Below are 27,121 nucleotides of genomic sequence, written 5' to 3' on the forward strand. Positions count from 1 at the left end.
ATTCAAAGTTAAGTTGTGATATAGGGGTTAAAGCGACATGAGTGTAGATAAGACACAGGTTTGGTAGAAAATACACACCATCTTTGTAGAGGGTCATAAATATCTTTCTGAAGAGCAGAGTGAGGGGGGAGAGAGGGAAAAGAAAAACAAACAAGCAGACAGTGCAGAGGATGGTACACTTTATACATGCACACACATAAATGTGTATATGTGCACCCCAATATGCTAATCTGTTTATGGCAGATCTTGAACAGAGATTCCTAGAAATTCAACACACCAAACCATACAAATATTATCGCTATATCGATGATATCTTCATAATTTGGACTGAAAGTGAAGAAAAACTGATACAGTTCCATGACTCTTTCAACACATTCCATCCATCAATCAAACTAAAAATGGAATATTCCACTAGATCTGTGAATTTTCTGGACACCACTGTGACAATGGCACAATCCACACCTCGGTTTACAGAAAACCCACAGACAGGTGCAGTTACCTACACAGCTCCAGCTTCCACCCCTCCCACACTAAACAGGGCATCATCTACAGCCAAGCCACTAGGTACCATCGCATATGCTCTGATCCTAGTGACCGTAATTCCCATCTAAATGTACTCTCCCAATCTATGAGACAGAAAGGCTACAAACCAAAGATTATTACCAAACAAATCAACTCTGCTGTAAAAACGCCACGCACGCACCTGCTACAGTACGGAGAGAAAAAAATATCCACACGAGTGCCACTTGTGGTCACCTACAACCCAGCTCTTGAGGAAATACGGAAAATCATTAGAGACCTACAACCAATATTAACAGAAGATGAGACTCTGAAAAACATTTTCCCTGAAACACCCATTTTGGCCTTCAGACAACCACCAAACCTCCAACAAAAATTAATCAACAGGAAGCTGCCCACTGATGGTAAGAATGAAGAAAATGGGACCAGTCAATGCAAAAAACCTCGCTGCAAACTGTGTCAGCACATATGCACAGACAACATAGCCACACACAACAATAAAACCCACAGCATTAAAGGTTCATACTCCTGCACATCCAGCAATGTGGTATACATGATTCAATGCATAAAATGCCACCTAGGATGCTACATTGGGGAAACCACCCAGCCATTAAATGGCAGAATGAATATGCACAGACACTCTATTAAACACCACAAAGAAGAATCATACTGCACTCCTGTGGGACACCACTTTACCCAGCCTGGCCACTCACTGAAGGACCTAAAAATCAAAGTACTGAAGGGGGTTTTTAAAAATACCCAGGAAAGAAAAGCCTTTGAAGCCAGAATGATTAAATGGTTTAACAGCAAGAATAGAGGACTAAATATTGATTTGGGATTCCTGTCCCACTACCAACACTTTACATGAACACTCTCCCAGCATTATCTTACTATTCTGTCATATTGATACCGGAGAAACTGACGGAAGCGAAGCACAGAGAGATGGACACAGGCTTCTTCAGGAAGGAAGAGATTCTTTATTGGATCACCGATCGGGACTCAGAGGGACTAGCGTCACCAAAATACAGCAAGTTCTGAGCCCCGGACAATAGTGCAGGCTCCTTATATAGGCACATAACTCCTCCCATATTAAGCTCCACCCGCACATTCTCTTAACCAATCAACACAAATAAGAATTAACTTCCTGCTTGACCGCATGGCTTGTCCAGCACAATGGAGGAGGGGGAATACTACATCCTGTATTCTTGCACATGCTCCGTACACTACTGATCGTATCTTGCCTCGTGCAACCAACTGATCGATACGTCAGCATATGCACGTACACATGCCACGTGGTAATCTCGGCCTACTAAATTTATTTTTACCGAGATTCCACCACATTCCCCCCTTTGATGCCTCTTGATATTTCACAATTACTTGAGGCATCACTTAACCTTGGTTTGCATACACCGCAAGTTACCATGAACCAGACCAGACTTATCTTATGATGTGAATCTTCAACACTCATCTTCCTGCATTGGTTCTCCCTGATCTAGAGCCTTATACTTATAAATCGCCATTATCTGTGCAGCAGCCTTCCTCTCTGCTATATTTTCTATCAGGCTTTGCACAGACCTAACTACTAAGGGTATAAGACACGGCAGGAGTAGACACAACATTAAAATCAGTAGGACTCCACCTACCACTGCCTTAAGCCCTCCAAACCACTCATACCAGCTACCAAACCAACTACTTGGATTATACCCTTTCCATACCTGAGTAGGCACATGCGCTAGTTTAACCATATGGCTAGTAAGCTCAGCTAATGCTTGCCCTTCGTCATCTATTTGAAGACAGCAATTGCTCAGGTTAAACTTCCCACATACACCTCCCTCTACTGCCAAAAGGTAATCCAAGGCTAATCTATTTTGGTAGACTGCTGTCCTCATCCTGGTGTTATGCTTCGCTAGAAGATTGAGCGCTTGTGATGTCTCGTTGGTGATAATCTCAACCACCGCCTGTAATCTTATAATACGGTTGAGCATATAAATAGGGGTTCTGTAACCAAAGGTACCATCCTCAGCCCACGTGGCTGGCCCATAATAATCTATGATACGCTGGGGAGGCCATTCATCATCTTCCCAGGCGCCTATCTCTATGGGTCCCCTTTTCTTCCTATGATTCACATCATACACTTTAACACCTAAAGTCTCACCTGTTTCAATCGGTAACAAGAAGAAGGATGGTTTGAGCATACCCAACACACATGCCCCTTCCCAGTCCTGTGGCAACTCCGAATAGGCTTTCTTACCACAGATCCAGTACAAATTTGCTGGGGCTCTCCAGGTAGATGTGATGGATAAATCAAACCACACATCCTTTAAATTGGCGTATCTAGCAAACGGGTTAGATGGTTCTGAGACATTTGAAGCCGACCACCAAGTTGTATTCTTTGTATCATCATCATAAGCTTTTTGCCCTAGACAAGTTAATTCTCCTACAGAAGTGTTATACATTATTCCTTTCCTTGCTATGCAAACATAACCTATGATGGAGGTCTTTAATCTCCACTCAGATTTACCTCTAACACTCATATGATAATCGGCTTGTGTAGATATTAGTTGGTCAACTGCCTCAGAACCGGACATTACCTCCTTTGCTTCCCAAGGCCATTGGTCTCCCATGTTAGTACCTCCACACACATAGCAGTTGGTAACATTAAGACTACCGGCAATACTTTCGGCTAAATCAATAAACAGGTTTTTAGCATTATGGGGGATCTTATTATCTATACTCATCTCTTCATAAAAGGAATGGTATACTTGATGAGTTTGGGAGGATACCGTATCAGTCTCTATCCCTATAAACAATACTGTCCCAGGATCTAAACCCGTCCCGTATATTTGAAACCCAAATAAATTGCCATATTTGTCTAAGAACTTATCGGGGTTATTTATAAGTATATGGATGGGATTACATTCCATAGACTTACAATATGGGCTAGTCGGCAACTTAGTCACTATCATGTCTTTGTCTACTGTCTGTCCCCAAGTCGCCCACCCCTCACAAGACCAATATGGGCAGAAGTTATAGTCTTTATTTGGGCATCTAGGACTCACATATTTATTTTTACTACTGGGACAAATATATTTATCATTAGACCCATACGTCCTCTCCCATCTAAGATCCCCACATACATTCCACGGCTTTCTACCACTCGATATCGCTTTACACGCATCAAATAGCAGAACACCCGAAGAATGTACGGATTCTAACACCGTCTTATTAATTAGGGTCCCCTGAGGATCTCCATTCCTGAGAGTCAACCAAATTGTACGAGGTTGATACTCCGGACTGAAGCACTTAGGTTCTCCTACTCCTAAATGGCACACACTATAGTCTATATTTAAGTATCTACATCTCGATACATCTCCTTTACACTCGTATTGTGAATGCCAAATTAGGGTTTGGGAAATATGGTTACCTGTTCTCGTAGTCTTAATGCATACCTCACAGCTAGGAGTGTCGGTACCTCTACCTTCCTGAATATAAAAACACACATAAATAAACACTATCAAAAACACATCTTTCGCCGTCATCCTCAGTCTTCGTCCGTGCGAAGGCACCTCAGCTTCCAGGATGTAAGGGCTGCAGGGAATGGAGTTCTGCTCGTCTTCACAGGAGTCCCTTCGAGACTTTCCCTGGCTTATAAACTATACGTCGGTGGGCGGACAGGCTTTATTATGGCCTTCTCACTCACGCACCAAATCCCAAAAATAATAAAATTTGTAATCCACAATAGTTCCTCGTTACTCCGACTGAGTAGTGCGTTTTAACCGGATCTTGCAGGGATTCTCTGGATCTGCTGTAACTTGCCAAGAATCGACTGCTGCTGGTTTAACCCTGGAGTGATGTATTCACGGAGTCACTTCGGCTACTTTTATCGCTGTAGGGGTAGACAAAAGAACAACATAAGGACCTCTCCACTTGGGCCCTAACGGTACATTATTCCACTCTTTAATCCACACTTGATCTCCTGGATGATAACTATGAACAGGGGGAGAAATATTCACAGGTAATCTATCTTGTACCCATTTCTGTACCTCCTCCATAGTCTTACCCAACTCTACAACCTGCTGCCGGGTAATTCCTTCTCCCAACTGACTCAAATCCCCCCTTAAGTTACCAAGTACGGGAGGTGGTCGCCCATACATGATTTCAAAAGGAGAGAGGCCCATCCTTCTGGTAGGGGTACTGCGGATTCGCAATAGAGCTATGGGTAAGAGAACGTTCCACTTAAGTTGGGTTTCCTGACACATTTTAGCCAACTGGTTCTTAATAGTTCTATTCATTCTCTCTACCTTACCAGAGCTCTGGGGTCTATATGCAGTATGAAGCCTCCACTTTATACCAAGCATATGAGTCAGTTGTTGTAGGCACTGATGAACAAAAGCTGGACCATTGTCCGATCCTATAGAACAGGGTAGTCCATATCGGGGTATTATTTCTCGTAGCAGGAATCTCACAACTTCTCCTGCTTTCTCTGTACGAGTAGGACATGCTTCTACCCAGCCTGAATAGGTGCACACAATTACCAGCAGGTAACGATGTCCACCCGATTTAGGCATCACTGTAAAGTCTATTTGTAGATCGGACATGGGGAGTCCCCCCATAAACTGGACTCCTGGTGGCTTTACTGGTCCTTGTCTTGCATTATTTTTAGCACACGTTACACATCTTCGTACAATGGCCTGAGTCAAGTTGGACAATCTTGGTATGTAGAAATGTTTTCTGAGAGATTCTTCAGTACTGTCTCTCCCAGAATGTGTCCCGTTATGATAATTTTGGACAATTTCTACCGCTAGTGATGCTGGTATGACTATTCTTCCATCTTCTAGCTGATACCACTTGTTCTCCAAATACTTTCCTGGTTCAGTCTTTAACCACTCCTCTTCTTGAGCTGTATAAACTGGAGTCCATTGGGACAGTGGAGTTGGTATAAGAGCAGCTATATGCCCCACATACTCCTGTCTTCCTGATTCAGCAGCACGCTTGGCTGCACTATCTGCCATCCGATTTCCCTTGGTTACATCACCATCTCCTCTCAGATGCGCTCGACAATGTATGATACTGACTTCTTTCGGTTCCCACACTGCTTCCAATAGTTGTAAGATTTCAGCTGCGTATTTGATTTCTTTGCCTTCTGAATTCAGTAGTCCTCTTTCTTTATACAAAGCTCCGTGGGCATGAGTGGTTAAAAACGCATATTTGGAGTCCGTGTAGATGTTCACTCTTAAACCTTCAGCCAATTGTAACGCTCGTGTCAGTGCTATCAATTCTGCCTTTTGTGCTGATGTTCCTTTCGCCAGTGGCCGAGCTTCTATCACCTTGTCTATTGTTGTCACTGCATATCCTGCATAGCGGATCCCTTCTTTCACATAACTACTGCCGTCGGTATAATATTGAACATCGGGGTTCTGGATGGGAAAATCACGAAGATCTGGTCTACTTGAGAATACTTCATCCATTACTTCCAAACAATCATGTTGACTTTCAGTAGGTTGTGGCAAAAGGGTAGCTGGATTTAAGGTGTTTACAGTCTCTAAATGCACTCTGGGGTTTTCACACAACATTGCTTGATACTTGGTCATACGGCTGTTACTAAACCAATGATTTCCTTTGTAATCCAACAACGTCTGTACTGCATGGGGGACTCGTACATAAAGTTCTTGACCCAGAGTGAGTTTATCGGCTTCAGCTACTAGCAGGGCGGCTGCAGCTACGGCTCTTAGACAAGGTGGAAGTCCGCTGGCCACTGCATCCAATTGCTTAGACATGTAGGCAACAGGTCTTTGCCATGATCCCAAGTACTGTGTCAATACTCCCACAGCCATTCTTCTTTGCTCGTGTACATATAAGTAGAATGGTCGTGTCTGATCAGGTAGACCTAATGCTGGGGCACTCATCAAAGCCTTCTTCACATCTTCAAATGCCGTTTGCTGTTCTTGGGTCCATAAGAAGGGGTCGTGCTCTGTACCTTTGATAGCTGCATACAGAGGTTTTGCCAGTATCGCGTAGCTGGGAATCCATATCCTACAGAAGCCTGCTGCCCCCAAGAATTCTCGCACTTGTCTTCTATTCTTGGGTATTGGTATTTGGCAGACAGCTTCTTTTCTCTCTGGCCCCATAATTCTTTGACCTTCAGAGATATGGAATCCCAGATATTTGACAGTTGGCAAACACAACTGAGCCTTCTTTCTAGACACCTTGTATCCTGCCTTCCAGAGAATGTGTAGTAGATCGTGCGTTGCTTGCTGACAGATTTCTTTTGTAACTGCTGCTATCAACAAGTCATCTACATATTGTAACAATACACACTCTCCTGGGATGGACTCGAAATCCAGTAGATCTTGACTTAGGGCTGAACCAAATAGGGTAGGTGAATTTTTAAACCCTTGGGGCAGTCTTGTCCAAGTCATTTGGCGTTTTGAGCCCGTTACAGCGTTCTCCCATTGGAAAGCGAAAATACATTGACTTTCTGCGGCAATTCGGAGGCAAAAGAAGGCATCTTTGAGGTCTAAGACTGTAAAGTAGGTAGCCCCGCCCGGAATTAAAGCAAGCAGGTTATATGGATTGGGTACAACTGGATGTATACTAACAACCGCATCATTGACTGCTCTCAAGTCCTGCACAGGTCGATACTCATCTGTACCGGGCTTTTGAACAGGCAGCAATGGGGTGTTCCAGGGGGAAGTACAGAATTTTAGGATACCATACCGTATGAACTTATCCAGATAGGATTGGATGTTCTTCTTAGCCTTCTGCGGGATGTGGTATTGTCGTAGGCTCACTGGATAAACCCCAAGTTTTAGTTCAATTTTTATAGGTGGAATATTGCGGGCCAGTCCTGGTGGGTTGTTCTCTGCCCAAACTCCTGGTATGTTAAATAATGTCTCATCATTCCTAGGGTTTTGGCTAGTCAACGCTGTATAAAGTCGCCACTCTTCTTCCTTTGGTACGGATAATGTCATGATACCTGAAGGTCCATTAAACTTTAAGGATGTTGTTCCATTTGGTAGGAACGTAATCTGCGCTTGTAATTTTGATAGCATATCACGTCCCAGCAATTGGACTGGACATTCAGGCATATAAAGGAATTGATGTTTTACTACGTGGCCTCCCAATGTACAGAGTCGACTTTTAAGAACCGGTTTTTCAGCACTTCTTCCAGTTGCTCCTATCACAGTAATAGTCCTTCCAGATGGAGGAGCAACTAGATTAGTCACCACTGAATGTTCAGCACCAGTGTCGATCATGAACGCACTCCTTTTTCCCCCTATTGATACATCGACCATAGGCTCCGCTCGACCAAGGGGGATGGAGCCCGGTCGGTATCAATAGTCCTCCATGACCGTGTCAGCCAATCCTACAAAGTCCCTGCCTTCTCTATCGCGGGACCTTTGCGCTGCTGGGATATATCTATCTTCCCTAACACTTCCTCTGTTCCCATTACTCCCTCTATTACCATTACTCCCTCCGGGGCCTCCTCTACCTCTCGCTCTGCCTCTAAAGTTTCCATAGCCTATCCTAGGTCTGTCTTTCTCACACTGTTCTCTTCGAGGACACTCATTTCTCCAATGCCCTTCTTCCCTACAGTATGCGCACTGATTTCTACTTAGAGGTTCCTCATTCCATCTACTATCGCCTCTATCTGGGCCCCGTCTATCTACGCCTGCGATCGCTACCGCTAGCATGTCTGCCTTTCTACGCATCTTGCGCTCTTCCTCTTTCTTACTTTCTGTTTCCCTATTCATATAAACCTTATTCGCTACCTCCATTAGTTGGGTGATTGACATACCTGCAAACCCTTCTAACTTTTGTAGCTTGCGCTTAATATCTCCGTAAGCTTGGCTGACAAAGGCGGAGTTCACCATTCGGGAATTATCTGCGTCTTCCGGATTAAAGGGGGTATACAAGCGGTATGCCTCCAATAATCGGTCATAAAAGACACTGGGCGCTTCATCACTTTTCTGAATCACCTCAACTGTCTTCGACATGTTAATTGCTTTCTTTCCTCCGGCTTTCATGCCAGCAATTATAGCGTCTCTATAGGCTCTGAGTTGAACCATATCAGCACCATTTACATTCCAATCGGGATCGGTGTTGGGATAATGTGTTGCGGCCCATGCTGATGGATTGGCTTGGTTTAAAGTACGGGCTTTATCCTCTAGTGCTTTAATGGCCGCTTGATTAATTCTTGTCCTTTCCTCATTGTTGAATAAAGTCATTAATAACTGCTGGCAATCAGCCCATGTCGGGTTATGTGTCTGTACTATTGAGGTGAACAGATCAGTCATAGCTTGTGGTTTCTCAGTATACGAGGAATTGTGGGTCTTCCAATTTAAGAGATCGGTTGTCGTGAATGGGACATATACAAAGACTGGGTCAGCATGTGCCATTTGGCCTGCGGCATCGATATAGGCTGGCCCAGGATTCAGACGAAGAGGCATCTGATAGTGTTTTAATTGTTGGGCACCGGTCAACTGTCGGGTCTGTATGGGGCTACGTGGAGGGGCGTCTGTTATAGGTTCCAGTCGGGGAGAAATAGGGTATGGGGATGTGGGAGCTTGGTTTTGGGAAAAGGTTGTAAATAAAACACTTCGAGCCGAGCTAGATGAAGCTTGACCGGAAGTCTGAAGTGGCGCCAAATCAGGATATTCGTTTTTAATGGGGGTTGGTTCTGATTCCGGAAGGGGAGATTTAGTACGAGGGGGGGTGGATCCTATACTGGAGGAGGAAGCGGAAGTGGATGGGGGTAATGAGGGGAGGGTTGCAGGACTTCCTGCATTTGCGTCACTTCCTCTTAACGGAAAGTAAGGGGGCGGCAAAGGGATCTCGGACTCAGGGGGCGTGTCCAAAATGGGCCTAACACCAGTCCTAGTGGACGAACAAGTCCTAGCTACCATGAGGCGACACTGCTCCTCGTGGCATGTCTGGAGCCATTTTGGCGAGTCATTTACGGCCTGTCTCCAACAATCAATATAAGGAAACTGGCCGTAAAGTTCAGGCCTACCTGATACAGCCACGTGTAAGCGCTGTACCAGAGTTGGATCCAAACTGCCACGTGGCGGCCATGCCGCAACCAAAGTAGGCCACTCCCTAGTACACAAAGTGACCAAACGTACAGGAGACATTTTAACCCCAAAATCACAAGTTTTGAATCCCTTTTTAAAATTCTTCACCATACAACCTAAGGGATCCGGAATCGTTGACTGCGACGCACCCATACTTAACAATGGAACGTCGTCGACAACGAATACTATACACGCGTACTATTCAACAGTCACACCCGTTTCCTCTGGCAACAGCACCACGTGGTACGGTTACCAAGTGAAACGTACACAATAACACAATAAACACTCAGGGAATTCCCGTACACACACAGCTGTTACACCAGTCACTAGATAATCAATATTATGCCCTTTGGCGTAACTATACAGTCACCCACGCTATAATTCTCTATATACGAATTACCCGTCTATAACACACCCCAGTAACATCGTCTTTTACAAATAGCGGTTACAGTACGGTTAGCATAGGTCAAAGCACAAGTTAAGGTCACAATACAATTATTAGTGGTTATGGTGTTAAACATGCAATGGACGACAATGATTAGTACTTATATACAGTGTCAGTAAATATACAGGGTTATGGTACCGTGCACTATAATACAGCAACACACTATTAACACTCTCGCTAGACGGCTGAGCTCGCGCTATCTAACAAGATATACACTTTACTAAACAATCTTTATCACATTTACAATTCCCAACTAAACTATTGGCCAGTACCTTGAATGGACTACCTAAAAACAATCTACATACGTTTTGGTTAGCCACACTGCCCAATCACCATATATAGCGAGCTAGAGGACCGAATTTACACAGACGCCTCTTAGTCGCACTATCAAAAGTCTAGTGGGTTCCAAATTTACACGCCTTCCCACTTAGCCCAGATAGGTTGAGAGCTAGCGAACCGAATTTACACAGACGCCGCTTAGTCTCCCGGTCCCTCCGACCTAGCGAACAAAATATACACCCTAGAACGCTAGTCTAGACAAGACACCGGTGTCCGGCTAGGGCTATTTACACCAGAGCCCCGCCTGACTAACAAAATCAAACGGTCTGACTAAAGAGCGTTCGATCGAGCGGTGCGCCTTCGCTCCTTCCCTCCGACAGAGGGGGCAGATACACAGATTCAAACCCCTTTGGGCCTACCGCACAATCGGTATACCCCTAGTGGGTCCTGCCGTCTAAAACAGCAGTTGTCTTACCTCCTCGTTCCTGAACCTGAGTTCACACTCATCGACGGGGACACCCCAGCACTTCTCACGTAGAGGCCGATGATCTCCTGGACAACAGACCAGTGGCGCCGAGACGAAGGGAGGTCCACGCAGAAGTTCAGGGGTGCAGCCGTAGAGAACGTGGGCAAAGATAGACCGTCTCACGCCTCTGCCTCTCAGCTACCGTTGAACGATGAGCTTCCCGGCCAATGCACCAAATGATACCGGAGAAACTGACGGAAGCGAAGCACAGAGAGATGGACACAGGTTTCTTCAGGAAGGAAGAGATTCTTTATTGGATCACCGATCGGGACTCAGAGGGACTAGCGTCACCAAAATACAGCAAGTTCTGAGCCCCGGACAATAGTGCAGGCTCCTTATATAGGCACATAACTCCTCCCATATTAAGCTCCACCCGCACATTCTCTTAACCAATCAACACAAATAAGAATTAACTTCCTGCTTGACCGCATGGCTTGTCCAGCACAATGGAGGAGGGGGAATACTACATCCTGTATTCTTGCACATGCTCCGTACACTACTGATCGTATCTTGCCTCGTGCAACCAACTGATCGATACGTCAGCATATGCACGTACACATGCCACGTGGTAATCTCGGCCTACTAAATTTATTTTTACCGAGATTCCACCACAATATGTCATACTGTCATACTTTAAAATGCATTCCTATATGTTTATTCTATCTGTATACCAAGTACTATGTGTTAACCTATGCTTTCCCATACTCATATGCATGTATGCTTTTATATATATATATATATTTCTGTGCATTTATATTTGTGTATATGAGTTCATGTGCATGTATGTATATGTGTTTATGTATATGTACATGTGTTTATGCGTTCACATATACACATTTATGTGTGTGTGCATGTATAAAGTGTACCATCCTCTGCACTGTCTGCTTGTTTGTTTTTCTTTTCCCTCTCTCCCCCCTCACTCTGCTCTTCAGAAAGATATTTATGACCCTCTACAAAGATGGTGTGTATTTTCTACCAAACCTGTGTCTTATCTACACTCATGTCGCTTTAACCCCTATATCACAACTCAACTTTGAATTCTATGTGTCGTCTTGCTCAGAAATGCTTCAGACTTGAGAAAGGGAGGTTATCCCGAAAGCTTGTCACTAAAAAATTCTGTTAGTCCAATAAAAAAGGTATTACAAGATACGAATTTTATCTGTTTTTTACATCTACATCACTGGACTAATACGGCTACAATTTCTACTTGAACTATATATATATATATATATGTTTCTTTTTGTGTATATCACTTTAACTTAATGTTTGCATTAATTATTGCACCTTGTCACTTTTGTTTTCTAATGCTCCAATATCGAGCACACAGCTTCAGTGATGAACAAAAGAATGACCATCAATATTATGGACACATCACTGCCAATACTGTGCCCATAAATGTAATGGAAGAATGGACTTCAATAGACTAATTAAACAAACAGCGAGTGAAGACTCTATTGCAAGATTTAAAAAATGGAAATTGCAGACAGCGGAAGTGACGTCAGTTGCGTCCTAGGCGCAACTACTTAGGATAAAGAGGAACTGTACAGATGATCACAAGTTTCAGGAAAAATCTGAAAAAATAATAAATGATTTTCAGGAGAAGGGGTATAACTGCAAGATTTAAAAAATGGAAATTGCAGACAGCGGATGTGACGTCAGGTGAACCCGATTCACCATGGGAACCTGAAAGGGACTGGATACAATGAAACAGTGGAGCAAATATCCGTCTCTCAAATTCCCGGAAGTGACGTCACTCGCACGATTATATGTTATATAACGTCACGAATATGGGATAAATCATCACAGCTGGGTAATTACACTCCCCTTCACAGGAGCGCTCATGATTGGCTATATCACGATCTCCTGCAACCTATCTGGATTAGAGCAGGGAAATATAATTGTAATGAAGCAGGATGGACACTACCAATTGAGAAAGCTGAACGGAATCGTCGAAACGCATTTTGGACGATCACACCAGCATATTGTATGTATCATATTGATTTTAATTTGTTTATGTAATAAATATTATTTTTTATTTGATTACAAACATCTGGTGCACCATTTATCCTGCTCAAAGAGGGAGAGAGTCATCCCCAAAAAAGGACTCATATACCTACACACTCAGAGCCAGGTTACAGACTCTTACCAAGGTGAGAAGCAACCTTTATCTCTAGCAGCATTGTATTGCGTTATTGTATTAAGGATTTCAACATCAGGGCGAGTTTCCCTGTTTTTTTCCTTTTATCTCTTTATCTCTGAGGAATACATTGAATTTGGATCCAAAGGGTGTGTGTCACTTAAAGTACACAAAAGTGAAAGTGATTAGAGCCAATCCCCAATAGGCTCTAAACCACATGAGTGCTTCTAATTAAAGGGTGTATATTTCCATTTATATATTGGAATACACTATATATTTTTCCACAGTTATCTACGTACCCTCTACGCCCCCATATATTCTCTAGGGCTATGCACACTCACTGTTTGCATATCGATTGTGTAAATAGTAATGTTGGGTGTAGGCTGGAATACCCTACCATTGCAAGGGAATATTTGAGCTCAGGCAAGAGTCAGCCAATACCTCGCTGGGGCAGCTTTGAGTCTCACCACGAAAGTCCTACTGTCAGACCTAATAGTTTACCCTGTGGAGGTCAGAGGAGCACACTGTGGGAGGTGGTTGAGCCTGTCAGGGTCTGCAGCATTCCCCCTGTGGATTCCAGGCCCCAGTGAAGCTTGGAGTATCAGCTCATTGCATTGCGGTCATCTGAGATGTGACAAACTGCTAATTCTATGCTTGGTTCCTGATTGCTGCTTCGCGCTATGCGTGCCTGATCATGATAGGGGTCATCTGCCAACTGCATGGTCTCAATCTGTGAGCTCCTGATATAAGGTACGTTGCTCAATGTCTTGGGCTTCAGGTGCTCTGCCAGCTTTGCCAAGAAGGAGTTAAAGGTTCTTTCCAGTCATTTCAAGATGTCACAGAACTCTCCATTAGGGTCAGAGGAACACACGGCGTCCGCCATCTTGCGTTCTTGTGAGTCTTGTGGTGTGTTCAGCGATTTAGCTGTGTGCTCTTAGCTCAGGATTGGGAGCCTTCAAGGGGTAGACTGGGATCACCCCCACCAGTGTCCAAACAGGACACTAAATGCCAATGCAGTACAGGAGTACTCTTAGGGCATCCAGGCTAGCACTCACCTTTCTGGTAGCACAGCCATCCGCAGGAAGCTCAAACCCATCTAGAGGTGATCTCACTCGGTTCAGGTACATTGCTACGGTGACCAGCGTCATCGGTGAGTTATAAATTGCAAGTTTACTGCTTTATAAAAGTTGAAATGCCGGAGCTCCCTGTATATGTGTCCATCCAGCATGACAGTGAGGCCCCACCCCCAGCTATAGTTATTATTTTTTTAAAAATTATAATCCCATTGGATTTAAAGATTCTCCACCAACCAGATTCCATCTGTTTAGTTTTTTTATGTTTTTTTTTTCATACCCCTATGATGGCATACCATTTGAAATAGTAGACAACCCAAGGTATTGCAAATGGGGTATGTCCAGTCTTTTTTAGTAGCCACTTAGTCACAAACACTGGCCAAATCTGGCGTTTTTTTGCATTTTTCACACACAAACAAATACTAACGCTAACTTTGGCCAGTGTTTGTGACCAAATGGCTACTAAAAAAGACTGGACATACCCCATTTGCAATACCTTGGGTTGTCTACTATTGCAAATGGTATGCCATTATGGGTGTAAATTTAATTCATGGGCTACTATACAGTCTCAAAGGCAACGTAACCAATCTGGCGAATTTCAATTTCAAATGTAACGTGCTATATTTGACCCTGTAACTTCCCAAAACACCATAAAACCTGTACATAGAGGGTACTGTTTTACACGTGAGACTTTGCTGAATACAAATATGTGTATTTTATTGCAGTAAAAGCAAACAGTATTATGACATTGACAGTTAAAATGTCATGTAGAACTAAAAAAAATAACATGTCTTATTTTCTCCCATTTTGTTCATATTAAATTATGTTTCATAGCTAAATATTTGATATTAAATGTAAGCCCTATTTCCCCTGAATAAAATTATATATAATAAGGGAGGGTGCATTTAATATGAAAGAGGTGAATTACGGTTGGACAGACATATAGCGCAAATGCCAGGTTTTGTTTACGTTTTGTTTTGTTCACAACTTGTACATTTGGCTCAGTCCTTAAGGGGTTAAATGATTGTGTTTGTTTTTGTGATTCAGTCATATGTTGATCCTGAGTTATGGAGTTCAGAATAGTCAAAGATCTCTCAAAATTCAGACAAACTGCCATTTGACAGAAGCTAAATGTATGTATATAACATTAGTAAATCAGTTTATTTGTTAATGTAGGCTTTTCTGGCACAGACTAGTTTATCACACTATATTCAGGTTGTATAATCTGTTAGCAGATTTAGAAAATTAAATTTCTTTGTCTAAGGGTTTTAGTTTTCTTACAGCCTAGTTAGTGGAGGTTATCCAGTTACAGCTAGCTACCTTTAAAGGGTTTTCTACATTATACTTCCTAGTAACAAATAGTTAGACATGCATAGTTATCAGAGTGATCCATTTTGGAGTTGTAACATTTAGAGTAGCAGGTTGCTGTTGACAGTATTACTATGAATATGATCTAAGCTTTATAAGCCATATTTATATTCAGTACTTCAATATCTTTCTCTAAGAAGCTACCTGAATTTAAATGTACACTTGAATCCTGCCTTTTTGTTTGTATAAACTATATATATGGCTTTAAAAACATAGAAAATGTATATTAATTTCTTACAATTTTTAATGGTATGGTATATATAATTTGTAGGGCTCTGGGGCTACCTGTCACAGAACATACATTTGAAGACTGCAGGCTCATGTTAACAGCCAGAGAGCTGACTTTACCAATGGAAGCTGGGCTTGTGGAGTTTACTAAAGTCAGCAGAAAGTTGCAGTGAGTAATGTTTGTGTGATGTTTTCTTGTTATTTATATTGATTATTGTATTTGTAAAAAAAAAGTAACATATTTAGTTATGCTGCATATGTATTCTGTTTTATAACAATTTTTACATATTCAAAATGAAAAGATGATGATTGCACTGTTTAAATGAGTTTATAATCTAAAGGAACTAAATTTAATCCCATGCATATGTTTCTTTAGAATTGCTTACAGTGAATTGAAAGTTTACTTTGCTTTATTTTGAAACCGTGTGTGATGATTGCCTGTCTTTGACATCTTGCTGCAGATGGCCCACTAGGGGTAATTATTGTCAGTCTTAGGCAGTAACATGTATGAAATATTACACTTGTAATGTGTTTTTAGATTCAACTACATTTAGAAAGAATTCAGGCCACTCAGGGGATCATAAGAAATTCCAATTTCAAAACTGACTCCCTTTTTTTGGAGTGGGAGCAAATCAGAAGCTTAGTTTCTCATGAAACTACTGGATCTACTGTTAAATCCATAGGTAGCAAAAAACAAACAAATGCACAGCATATTCAAGATGCCCTTTTTCATGCATGACAATACCTTACTGGCCTTAGCCACTGCAATTGACGTTGCACATTGTTGCATACTTTGTTGTCTATAACAATACCCAAATCCTTCTCGCGTGTAGTTATTCCAAATTTGCTTCCATTAAGGGTAAGTTGCTTGAGCATTCTTTACATCGAAGTGCATAACTTTGAAAAATTTTGTACAATAAATGTAATCTGCCATTTGAGTGCACAGTCCCCAGTCTATCTAAATTCATCTCCAGCAAAGTACTATCTTGCTCACATTGTATTACTTTACAGCGTCTTTTGTCATTTGCAAAAACTGAAAATGGCTTTCAATGCTTTTTTTCAAGATCATTTATACACTTGTTAGATAAAAGGAGTCCTAGAACAGAAGCCTGAGGAACACCACTTGCCACCTCTGTCCAGCTTGAAAATGTACCATTACGACAACTCATTGTCCTCTATCCTTAAGCCAATGTTCTGCCCAAGAACAAGAATATTCATCTAGACCAATTTCTTTTAGTTCGAACCCTAACCTATTGTGAGGAACCATATCAAATGCCTTGGCAAAATCCAACTAGATCACATCCACTGCAACACTAAACTATACCTATACTTACTTCTTTGTAGAGTGCAATCAAGTTAGTTTGAGATGACCTATGATTCATAAAACCATGCTGTTTTTTCTGATAACCACATTCTTCTCAAGGATTTCTTGAATATTATCCCTTAACACCTTTCAAATACTTTCCCAGCAATAAAAGTTAAGCTCACAGGTCTATAATTTGCAGGCAAGTATTTTGAAATCCTTTGAATATGGGAACCACACCTGCCTTCCTCCAATCCTTAGGTACACTTCCCGAAAGAAAATAATCTTGAAAGATTAAAAACAGAGGTTCACTTATTTCCGCACTTAGTTCCTTAAGTACTCATAGATGAATACCGTCAGGCCCTGCAGCTTTGTTTATCAAATTACAATGTTTCTGCAAGTTTTTTGCATCAATCATTTGCATATCTATCAGGGCCGCCATCAGGGGGTGACAACCATAACAGTTGTCACGGGCCCGGCGGCCCTGGGGGGCCCGGCCGCCCGGGCCCCACGTGTGGGGCCCATCGGGTGGCCCACACACTTAGGGCCACCCGATGAGCCCCCCCCTTCAGGGGCCCGGTCAGCGCTGTGGCCGTTGTATAACACGACCGGGCCCCTTTAAAAAAAAAAAAAAAAAAGCAGCCGCAAGTGCTGCTGGGAGGAAGTGGTCACTTCCTCCCAGCTCACTACGCGCGGAAGGAGCGCGTGCCCGCCTATCCGTGAAGAGGGAGAGCCAGGCAGTGAAGAGGGAGCAGCGCCGACTCCCATCATCCCCAGCCACCCTCCTGCAAAGAAAAGGTAAGAGACAGGAGGGTGGCTGGAAAATGAGCTGTGTGTGTGCATGTATGTCTGTCTATATGTATGTATGTATGTCTGTCTGTCTGCATGTCTATGTATGTATGTCTGTCTGTATGTCTATGTATGTCTGTATGTATGTATGTATGTCTGTCTGTATGTGTATGTATGTATGTCTATGTATGTCTGTCTGTATGTCTGTATGTATGTATGTCTATCTGTCTGTTTGTATGTGTATGTATGTATGTCTATGTATGTCTCTCTATGTATGTATGTGTATGTATGTATGTCTATGTATGTATGTATGTCTGTCTGGATGCATGCATGTCTGTCTGTATGTCTGTGTGTATGTCTATGTCTGTCTGTGTATGTCTATGTCTGTCTGTATGCATGTATGTGTCTGTCTGTCTGTCTGTATGTGTATGTCTGTATGCATGTATGTCTATCTATGTATGTATGTATGTATGTCTGTCTGGGTGCATGCATGGCTGTCTGTATATGTATGTCTGTCTGGCTGTGTATGTCTGTCTGTGTATGTCTGTCTGTATGCATGCATGTATGTCTATGTATGTATGTCTGTCTGTATGTGTATGTCTGTATGCATGTATGTCTATGTATGTGTCTGTCTGTCTGGATGCATGCATGTCTGTGTGTATGTCTGTGTGTATGTCAAAGAAACAGCAACCTCAAAACCTCACCCTACTGATGTGAATATTTCTACTTTAAACATCATATCATAATGTTCCTGGACATATTAAAAACCTAACTTGTTTGTTGCCATTCATATTATGTGTGTATGTCTATGTATGTATGTCTGTATGCATGCATGTATGTATGTCTGTATGTATGCATGCATGTCTGTATGTATGTATGCATGTCTGGATGCATGTTTGTGTGTATGTCTGTATGTATGTCTGTGTGTATGTCTATGTCTGTCTGACTGCATGCATGTATGTCTACGTATGTATGTCTGTCTATGTATGTTTGTGTATGTCTGTATGCATACATGTATGTCTGTATGCATGTATGTATGTCTGTATGTCATTATATATGTATATATGTATGTCTGTATGTCAGTATGAATGTATGTCTGCATATCATTATGAACGTAGGTCTGTGTGTATGTGTGTATGGATGTCTGTATGCATGTATGTCTGTCAGTAAGTCTGTATATATGCATGTATGTCAGTCTGTATGTATGTATGTATGTCTCTATGCCATTATGAATGTATGTCTGTGTATGTCTGTATGCCATTATGAATGTATGTGTGTATGGATGTCAGTGTCTGTATGTATGAATGTGTATGTATGTATGTCGGTGTCTGTGTGTATGTATGTGTCTTTATGTCCTCTTGCATGTGTGTCTGTATGTATGTTAGTATGTGTCTGTCACTATGTATGCCTGTGTGTATGTCTCAGTATGTGTGTGTCAGTATGTATGCCTGTATGCGTGTGTCTGTTAGTATGTATCTGTGTCCTTTTGTATCAGTGTGTGCGTTTGTGTCTGTGTGTGGACCCAGTGGGCGGTATTTGGAGGCGGGCCCCAGGGGGCCCAGACCCTGAGCTGAGTTAGGGGCCCCAAAATTTCTGGTGGCGGCCCTGATATCTATTACCATAGGTTCTTTATATGTGCTCATATATCTAACTTATCATGTATACGGCTTTTGTCCCCGACTACAAATATATATATATATATATATATATATATATATATATATATATTGTATATATATATTTGTAGTCGGGGACAAAAGCCGTATACATGATAAGTTAGATATATGAGCAAATCGATTGTGGTGTGCTGAAACCGACGTATCGGGTAGGCCTGTAATAAAAGAGGGCCCACCTGTAATATTAATATGTATAATGGGAGAGGTGGGAGGGATGAACCAGGCAGCATCAGCCCTGTGGTGTAGGGGGCCTGAGTTTAAATAGCCGGGTAACCCCTCCCACAACTTCAGGCTACGCCTTCCAATTTGTAGTCGGGGACAAAAGCCGTATACATGATAAGTTAGATATATGAGCAAGTCGGTTGTGGTGTGCTGAAACCGACGTATCGGGTAGGCCTGTAATAAAAGAGGGCAAAAAGTTGAATAAGATACCTTATTACACATCTTTACGTTGCAAGATTCATAAAGGCTTGTCCTACTCAACTCTAGCTCTGGTTGTGGTAGGTATCTAGTATTATACTGTGTATTTCCAGCGTCCTAATGTTTATGGTGTGAGCAGGGACATTTGTCTGGAAGTAGCTGATGCTGCCCTGATTCTGGAGGAATGTCCCAAAAAGGCATTGGGGTTGAGTCCCCGCCTAGTTAAGAGGGTTCTGAGGTACATTATGAATTTAGCTGTAGTGAGTGGTTTGCCCTGCAGTTAAATAGGGGCATATTGAGATTTGGTCCTGTGAATGATAACCTGTAAAGGTCTGACATTTTGAGCGGCACCTTATTGTCCGTAGGAGTAGGATTGTCCCTACGTATTACATATGGTAAGAGGATGTGAACTGTTTGGTACTAGGATGGGCACTTAAGACATGGTGTAGCCAGTCAGGTAAGTTTTGTAGTGTTAAGAGAGATTTTACAAATTGTGTGGGCAAAAAGGAGAGGAGTGTCGCAATGGCGACTAGTGAACGAATATCGGTTTTATGGTAATCGGTGGTAAACTCGTTGTAAAGGTGAAATCTATATTGTATGCTCGTGATGTATAATCAGAGAGGGCAGCTCAATCCAGAAATCTGCCAAATGCCATGAGGGGAGTTAGTGCAGTATTAAGCCATGGAATGTGGGTATAGCCAGCTGCTTTATTGTCAGAGAAGCATGTTACGGTTACCCTCAGTCTTGCTGAAAGCTGGACCGCTTAGTTAGTCTGGATTCCTGTTGCTGAGAAGAGGAGAGGCTGCTTTCCTTAGTAGTCCATACGAATCCTGAAAATGTAGAATAATCCCACTAGCTATGGTACAGCTAGGATACCCCTCTGCCCACAAAACGAGTCAAGGCTGCGATTTGAAGGTCAAAACAAGAACAAGCTTTACTGACATTCATTCTCCTTTTATGCAGTGAGGCTCATGCAAGAGCGACACCCACATGATTAACAAAACAACCAATGACATACATGGTACATCCCATACATCTCCTCCCCTCAGATAACATTTTTTTTTTTTATAAATCTCTTTATTTGTTCACTATACAGCAACATATGCTTTAGGCTCGCAGGCCGATGAGAAAGTCATTTAGGGATACACAGTTCAAATCCGGTAACAAGCAATTTATCATAACATAACAGTCTATGTAGTGTTGCGCAAGTATCTTATAGCGTTATAGCTCTTTTTTTTTGTATGTATATTTAAAAGAATAGGAGAACATATGTATTGAGAAGATAACAGGATATGTAGGCTCGCAGGCCTCAATAGAAACATTCGTAGCTTCAATACATGTCCACATCTTATATTTTTCTGCTTATAATTCACCAATATTTCAACATATTGTACATGTTAATACCATCGGTATGCATAAGATGCAGTGTCCTTTTCTGTGAGTGTAAAGTGGAATTACGTCAAGACTGTAGTGTGTGTGGGTAAACATAAATATCTTGCTCCCATGTTAGGGTATTTCATCTCAGATTGGAGTACCTATTTTCCTCCGGGTAGACCCTCAGATAACATTTAACAAAATTAACACGAACACATTTTTCCTCAAGTTATGGATGTACAAATATCTGGGGTACATTCATAAGTTCTCCAGATAGCCCTTATGTAGAGGAGCAATCCCTGAAAAAATCATCTGAATCGGTTGCTGGGTTCATGAGATATGGAACTTTGAAGTTTTGACCGACCGCACAGGCAAACTAGCCGAAAATAGTTTCATGAGTTTTGGCCTTGCGGTCGGTCCTCTTTCGTGCGTAAATTTATACGAAAAGCTTGCCATCCACAGTTGTTTGTATATTCGTTATAATCCCTGTTTGTTGCATAGTCTTTCTACTGAACGGCCAATCGGTCGGTAGTTTTGGCACGAATCCTCGGGGTTATGGAGGTCTCAGCGGTGTTCGCCTACTTGAGTGTCCGATTTTAGTTCCAGACACTCGACGGCAAAACACCGCTGTTCGGGAGTTAAAATGGCCGCGACCACATGGAAATGTCCCGAAATGGCGGCTACCCCGGTATACGAACAAATGATTTGTGCATTTCCATTCATGCTGAATCTGCTGATCAGTGAGAGGGATTAATACAGAATTTGTGTGTTTCTGCTCCTATTGAATATGTCGAACAGCTATATAGAATTATAGCAATCAAACAAACGATCCACAGGTAATCCATTCGGTAGTTTTGGACACAAAATCATGCTTGAAACAAGGTCTTGGGTTGTGACTAGTGATGTACCGAACTGTTCGCCGGTGAATAGTTCCCGGCGAACATAGCGTGTTCGCGTTCGCCGCCGCGGGAGAACACATGGGCGGTTCGATCCGCCCCCTATTCGTCATCATTGAGCAAACTTTGACCCTGTGCCTCATGGTCAGCAGACACATTCCAGCAAATCAGCAGCAGACCCTCCCTTCCACACCCTCCCACCTCCCTCCCAGCATCCATTTTAGATTCATTCTGTAGCTGCATGCTTAGTGAGAGTGTCACGATACCTTACCTGACTTCCTCTGACCCACGCAGCACAGCGCCCTCCTTCACTGAGCGGCACGGCACTTCTGACGCCGGCCGCTCGATCAGCTCGGAATTTCTAGGTTCGGCGCATGCCGCCACTGCCGTCGGCTTGAAGCCGACAAGGTCCTGACGCGGCCACGCCCCCGGACCTTTTGGGGGCGTGGTTTTAAGGCTACACACACCACACTATAAAAGGGCTGCCCTGACAGCAGTAAGACGCCCTAGCAGGGCCAGTGCAAGGAATTTTGTCTACACAGGCGAAGGAGCATTTTGCCGCCCCCCCCCCCATACATTTTTCTTGCAGTTTCTAAAATGTTTTAGAGGTGTGACAAAACACTAGATTGTAAAGATATTTAGATAGATAGACACTTTGTTTTTTTTAAGAGATAAAGCCATTTGACAGCCATTAGAGATGTCCTTAGAAGCAAATGTAAACGCTGCCTTTTCTTATGAAACGCAATATTTACATCTGTCAGTCAGACTGCAGGGACAAGCTCTTTTCACCAAAACCACTTCATTACGTTATAGTTATGTTATATATTTAACATGTGTTTTTTTGTTTGTTTTTATTGAGAAAAATAAGAACAAATTTGTGGTTTTGTAAAGTATATTTTATTAACATTTATTCAACAAAACAAAAATTATAAAACAGAACAAAAATAAATAATGAATTCAAGTGCATGTAAACTGCAGTAACTATTACTCACACTGCATGACGTAGTGCAACTAGTATCAAGGTGCTTTAAAATTAACATAATTACTATAAATAACTTTTATACAATGAATAAAACTGTACGCTTTAGGTTTCTGCAAGTGCAAATTCACCTAAAGTGTAAAGTGCTTTAACAGATATTGCACACAAACAAAGTGAGAATGGTAGCCTACAAAAACTTAACCCTTCTTGCTTTCGCATTTACAAAATCATGAAGCAGAGTTTTAAAATCAATCTCTTTTGCAATCTGATTTTCAATGGAAATCATTGCAAGTCCCACCAATCTCTCTTGAGACATAGAGGACCGAAGATAATTTTTGATTAACTTCAGCTTTGAAAAGCTTCGCTCCCCAGAGGCAACAGATATCGGCAATGTCAACAATATGCGAAGTGCAATAGACACATTGGGAGCAAAGCCATTTTTAAGTGCATAGGCTAGAATCTGACTGGGTGTCATTGTAGGCCTCAAGATAGGAGCCAATATTATAAGTTCCTCGCAAAGTTGTGCTCCATCCAGATCAGCATCTCCTGATTTATCATCAGTCAAAATATTCTGCAAGTCTGTACAGTACTCCATAATGGCTTCCCTTGGTACATCCTTAAGTTTTTGTATAGTATAAAGAAACTGGAAGTGCTTACTGTGGTGCTTAATTTGCTCAAATCTCTCATCAAGAGAATTAATACATGCATCCAAAATGCTGTAAAAGCACTCAATTTTAAATTTTTTAGCAGGATCACAAATCGGATCATCCGGTGCTTCATAACAAAACATCCTCTTTTTCTTAATTTGTCGCACAAAAGGAGGAAACACAGGATCTATTTCCATTTCTAATGATAGGTCTTTTGCCTCTACCAGTAAATCTTCAAACCCTTTATCTGACCGATAATGCTTCAAAAAAGTGGTTGTGGATTCCAGAATATCTATAACATCTGGAAGATACATACTTCTACTTTGGAGAAGTTTGCTAACAAAGTTTATTCTATTTAAGATGTTGTACCACAACACAATAAGACACAAAAATTTAAAGTTATTCAGTTCTTTTGAAAGCGATTCAGCATCAGACCGTGCCATTGCCGTGTGAGAGTTCTCTATTGAGATTTCAGAGAGCGCATCAAAAATGTCTCCAACCTGGAACCTAAATGGGCGAATAGCATCTATTCTTGAAGACCATCTGGTGTCAGACAAAGGTTTTAGCGTAAGTCTGCCAATGTGCTTCTTCAAGACATTCCATCGAACTGTGGATCCTGACAAAAACACATAGATTTTCTGTACAATAGAAAAGAAGGTTGTAGCATCCCTGCATGACATGGCTGCATCATTCACAACTAGATTTAATGTATGAGCGCTGCAGGGAATATAAAAGGCACGCAAGTTTAAATCCAGGATTCTTTTCTGAACACCTTGGTGTTTGCCCTTCATATTGGATCCATTATCGTATCCTTGTCCTCTCATATCACCAACTGGGATTTTAAATTTTTCAAGTTCAGACAAAATTGCCTCAGTTAAACCTTCCCCAGTTGAACTTTGGATTTTGATAAAACCTAGAAATTTTTCTTCTATACAGATCTCTGGTTCAGCAGTTGGAAACTTGCCTTCCTTGATGGACACAAATCGAACAATTATAGTCATTTGTTCAATTAATGTAATGTCTGGTGTGCAATCAAGTATTATAGAATAATACTTTGCATTTTTCAACAACTGCAGAATGTGTTTTGTGATTTCTTTCGCTATAAGGCTGATGAGTTCGTTTTGAATGTCTTTCCCCAGATAATGTTGGAAAATGTCCTTATTTTTTATTCTTTTCAAATGTTCCTGCATAACGGTGTCGAATGTGGCCAGCATTTCCACAAGTTGCAGATAATTCCCATTATTGTCACTGTATAATGTATCTCTGCTACCTCGGAAAGCCAAGCACTGGCGACCAAGATATTTTACTATGCCTATAAGGCGCTTAACAACATCTTGCCAATGTTGTGTTTCAGTTGCCAACAATCTCTGGGAAGCTGCATCTATTGTTTTTCCACAACCAAATCTTCTTGAGAGTTCATTCCAGTCTCTTACAGCGACAAGATGAGAATTAGACTTTTCATGAATGGAAAGATTTTGAGATAAGTTTTTCCAATCATCATAACCTCAACGTGTCAAACTTGTAGTGACTTTAGTTGCAAATAGCTTACAACAAAAACAAAATACTTTGTTCAATTTGACAGAATAAACCAACCAGTTTCTAAAGGTTTCTTCACCGTTTGGCAGCCGTCGCTTGTAATTTGCTTTAGTGAAACGTCTATTCGCCGCATCTTTGGGGAAAATGAAATTAGTTTTTTGCTTTGCAGGACCTTTCCTGACAAGAGCATCCCTTAGTGAGATGGTGAGAACAGCTAGCCAATTAGCTGGATCAGACAAATCCAGTATTGCCAAAGAAGTAGATTGTTCCTCCTGCTGCAGTTCCTCTCTTTCTTCTTCTTCGTCATTTGATCCTTCTGTGTCAATAGTCTTCTCAAGGTAGACAGAGTGTGATGATGTGGAAGGTTGCTCATCATCTTGTTGTTCTGGTATTTTTCCAGTATTTGCATCATCTACATTAACAGCCTTTTGGATTGTGATGGGCTGTTTGAATGATGATGTTGAAGATTCATCAATATCGATTTGTACAGGTTCGCTTGCAACATTGGAAACTGGTTCTGATGCAGCAGTATCTTGCTTTCTCCTTTTGTGAGAAGTCAAGTACTCCTTTAAAGCTTCAGACATCCGCTTCCCAGCTTTCTCTTTTTCTGCTCGTCTTTGTCTGAACACTGCCCCTGATGATTTATTTTCCTTAAATAGTTTCAGCATTTTGAATATACTTTTCCAGCTATGTAAAGAATAAGAATGAAGTTTAATTTCACGCACAATTAGGAATTTTAACATTATAAGGAAAAGTGAAATTTCATCCATGTCTCCATCCACAGCTCAACCTGCCTTCCTCGCTCTGGTCCTTGATGCAGATTCTTTCCTTCACTGCAGCAGCCAGAACAGGCCAGTCTGGTCCAAACAGTTGCTTCCTTTATGGTGTTCCTCTCAGAGTACCCACTTTGCTTCTCCACCAACTCAATAATCCCTCAAAGTTCAAACCTGCTTGTTGCAGGGTTTGACAAATTTGTTTGCGATTTAGGAGCCAGGGTTTCCAAAAAAACTTTTTTTTTTTTTTTAATTCTTTATTTTTGTAGTGCAAGGATGAACGTACATGTTGAAGAAGACATGGAGTAAAATTACATTGATACAATATTGCATATTCAGTTATGGTTTGTGAAAACATTGCACTCTTTTTTGGGGGGGGGGGGGTTAACTTGTGTGAATACCAATAAGAGTTCACTTTTACAGTGGGTTGTTTGTCAGGTTTCTCACATGTTTGAAGCAGTATCGATGGTAGGTCAGGTAAGGTAGTGTGGGCTTTGTTTGTCGAAACAACTATTTTTAAAGGGACACTATAGTCACCAGAACCACTATAGCTTAATATTCTGGTGTCTAAAGCCTGCCCATGCAGGGCTTTAAATGTAAACACTGCATTTTCAGAGAGAAGGCAGTGTTTACATTGCTGCCTATTAACACCTCTAGTGACAGTCACTCAGATAGCCAGTAGAGGTGATTCCTAGTTCAGTGCTGCACAGTGTGCATCTTTACGAGTAGATTGTTGCAGTGCAACCTTTTGCAGCACATTTACAATAGACTTCCAATGCTTTCTTACGAGAAAGCATTGGCTTGGCTGAAATCAAGATTGATTAACTCAGCCATGGAGGCAAGGCCAACCATGGTGACACCAGCACGGTGTTGGAAAAAAGTTGATTAAAAATACCTGTCCCATGAGATCGGAGGGGGGGCGGTAACCTAAACACACACACACATATTTTTGTCATACACTCACAAATTATTATTATTATTTTTTTTTCATTTAACCCCTTAAGGACACATGACATGTGTGACATGTCATGATTCCCTTTTATTCCAGAAGTTTGGTCCTTAAGGGGTTAAGCACACCC

The 27,121-nt window shown here is 41.8% G+C and overlaps 1 protein-coding gene across 2 annotated transcripts in view; it reads left to right on the plus strand.

Moving 5' to 3' along the window:
- LPCAT2 (lysophosphatidylcholine acyltransferase 2) overlaps positions 1–27,121 on the plus strand; it is a 1,632,697-nt gene that overhangs the window by 1,258,604 nt on the left and 346,972 nt on the right. For both annotated transcript variants that reach the window (XM_063438673.1, XM_063438674.1), the window contains exon 11: positions 15,693–15,818. In XM_063438673.1, coding sequence (XP_063294743.1) covers positions 15,693–15,818 — 126 coding nt within the window. The remainder of the gene's footprint in view (positions 1–15,692; positions 15,819–27,121) is intronic.

The sequence above is a fragment of the Pelobates fuscus genome, chromosome 12 (assembly GCF_036172605.1).
Source record: "Pelobates fuscus isolate aPelFus1 chromosome 12, aPelFus1.pri, whole genome shotgun sequence".
Classification (NCBI taxonomy): Eukaryota; Metazoa; Chordata; class Amphibia; order Anura; family Pelobatidae; genus Pelobates; species Pelobates fuscus.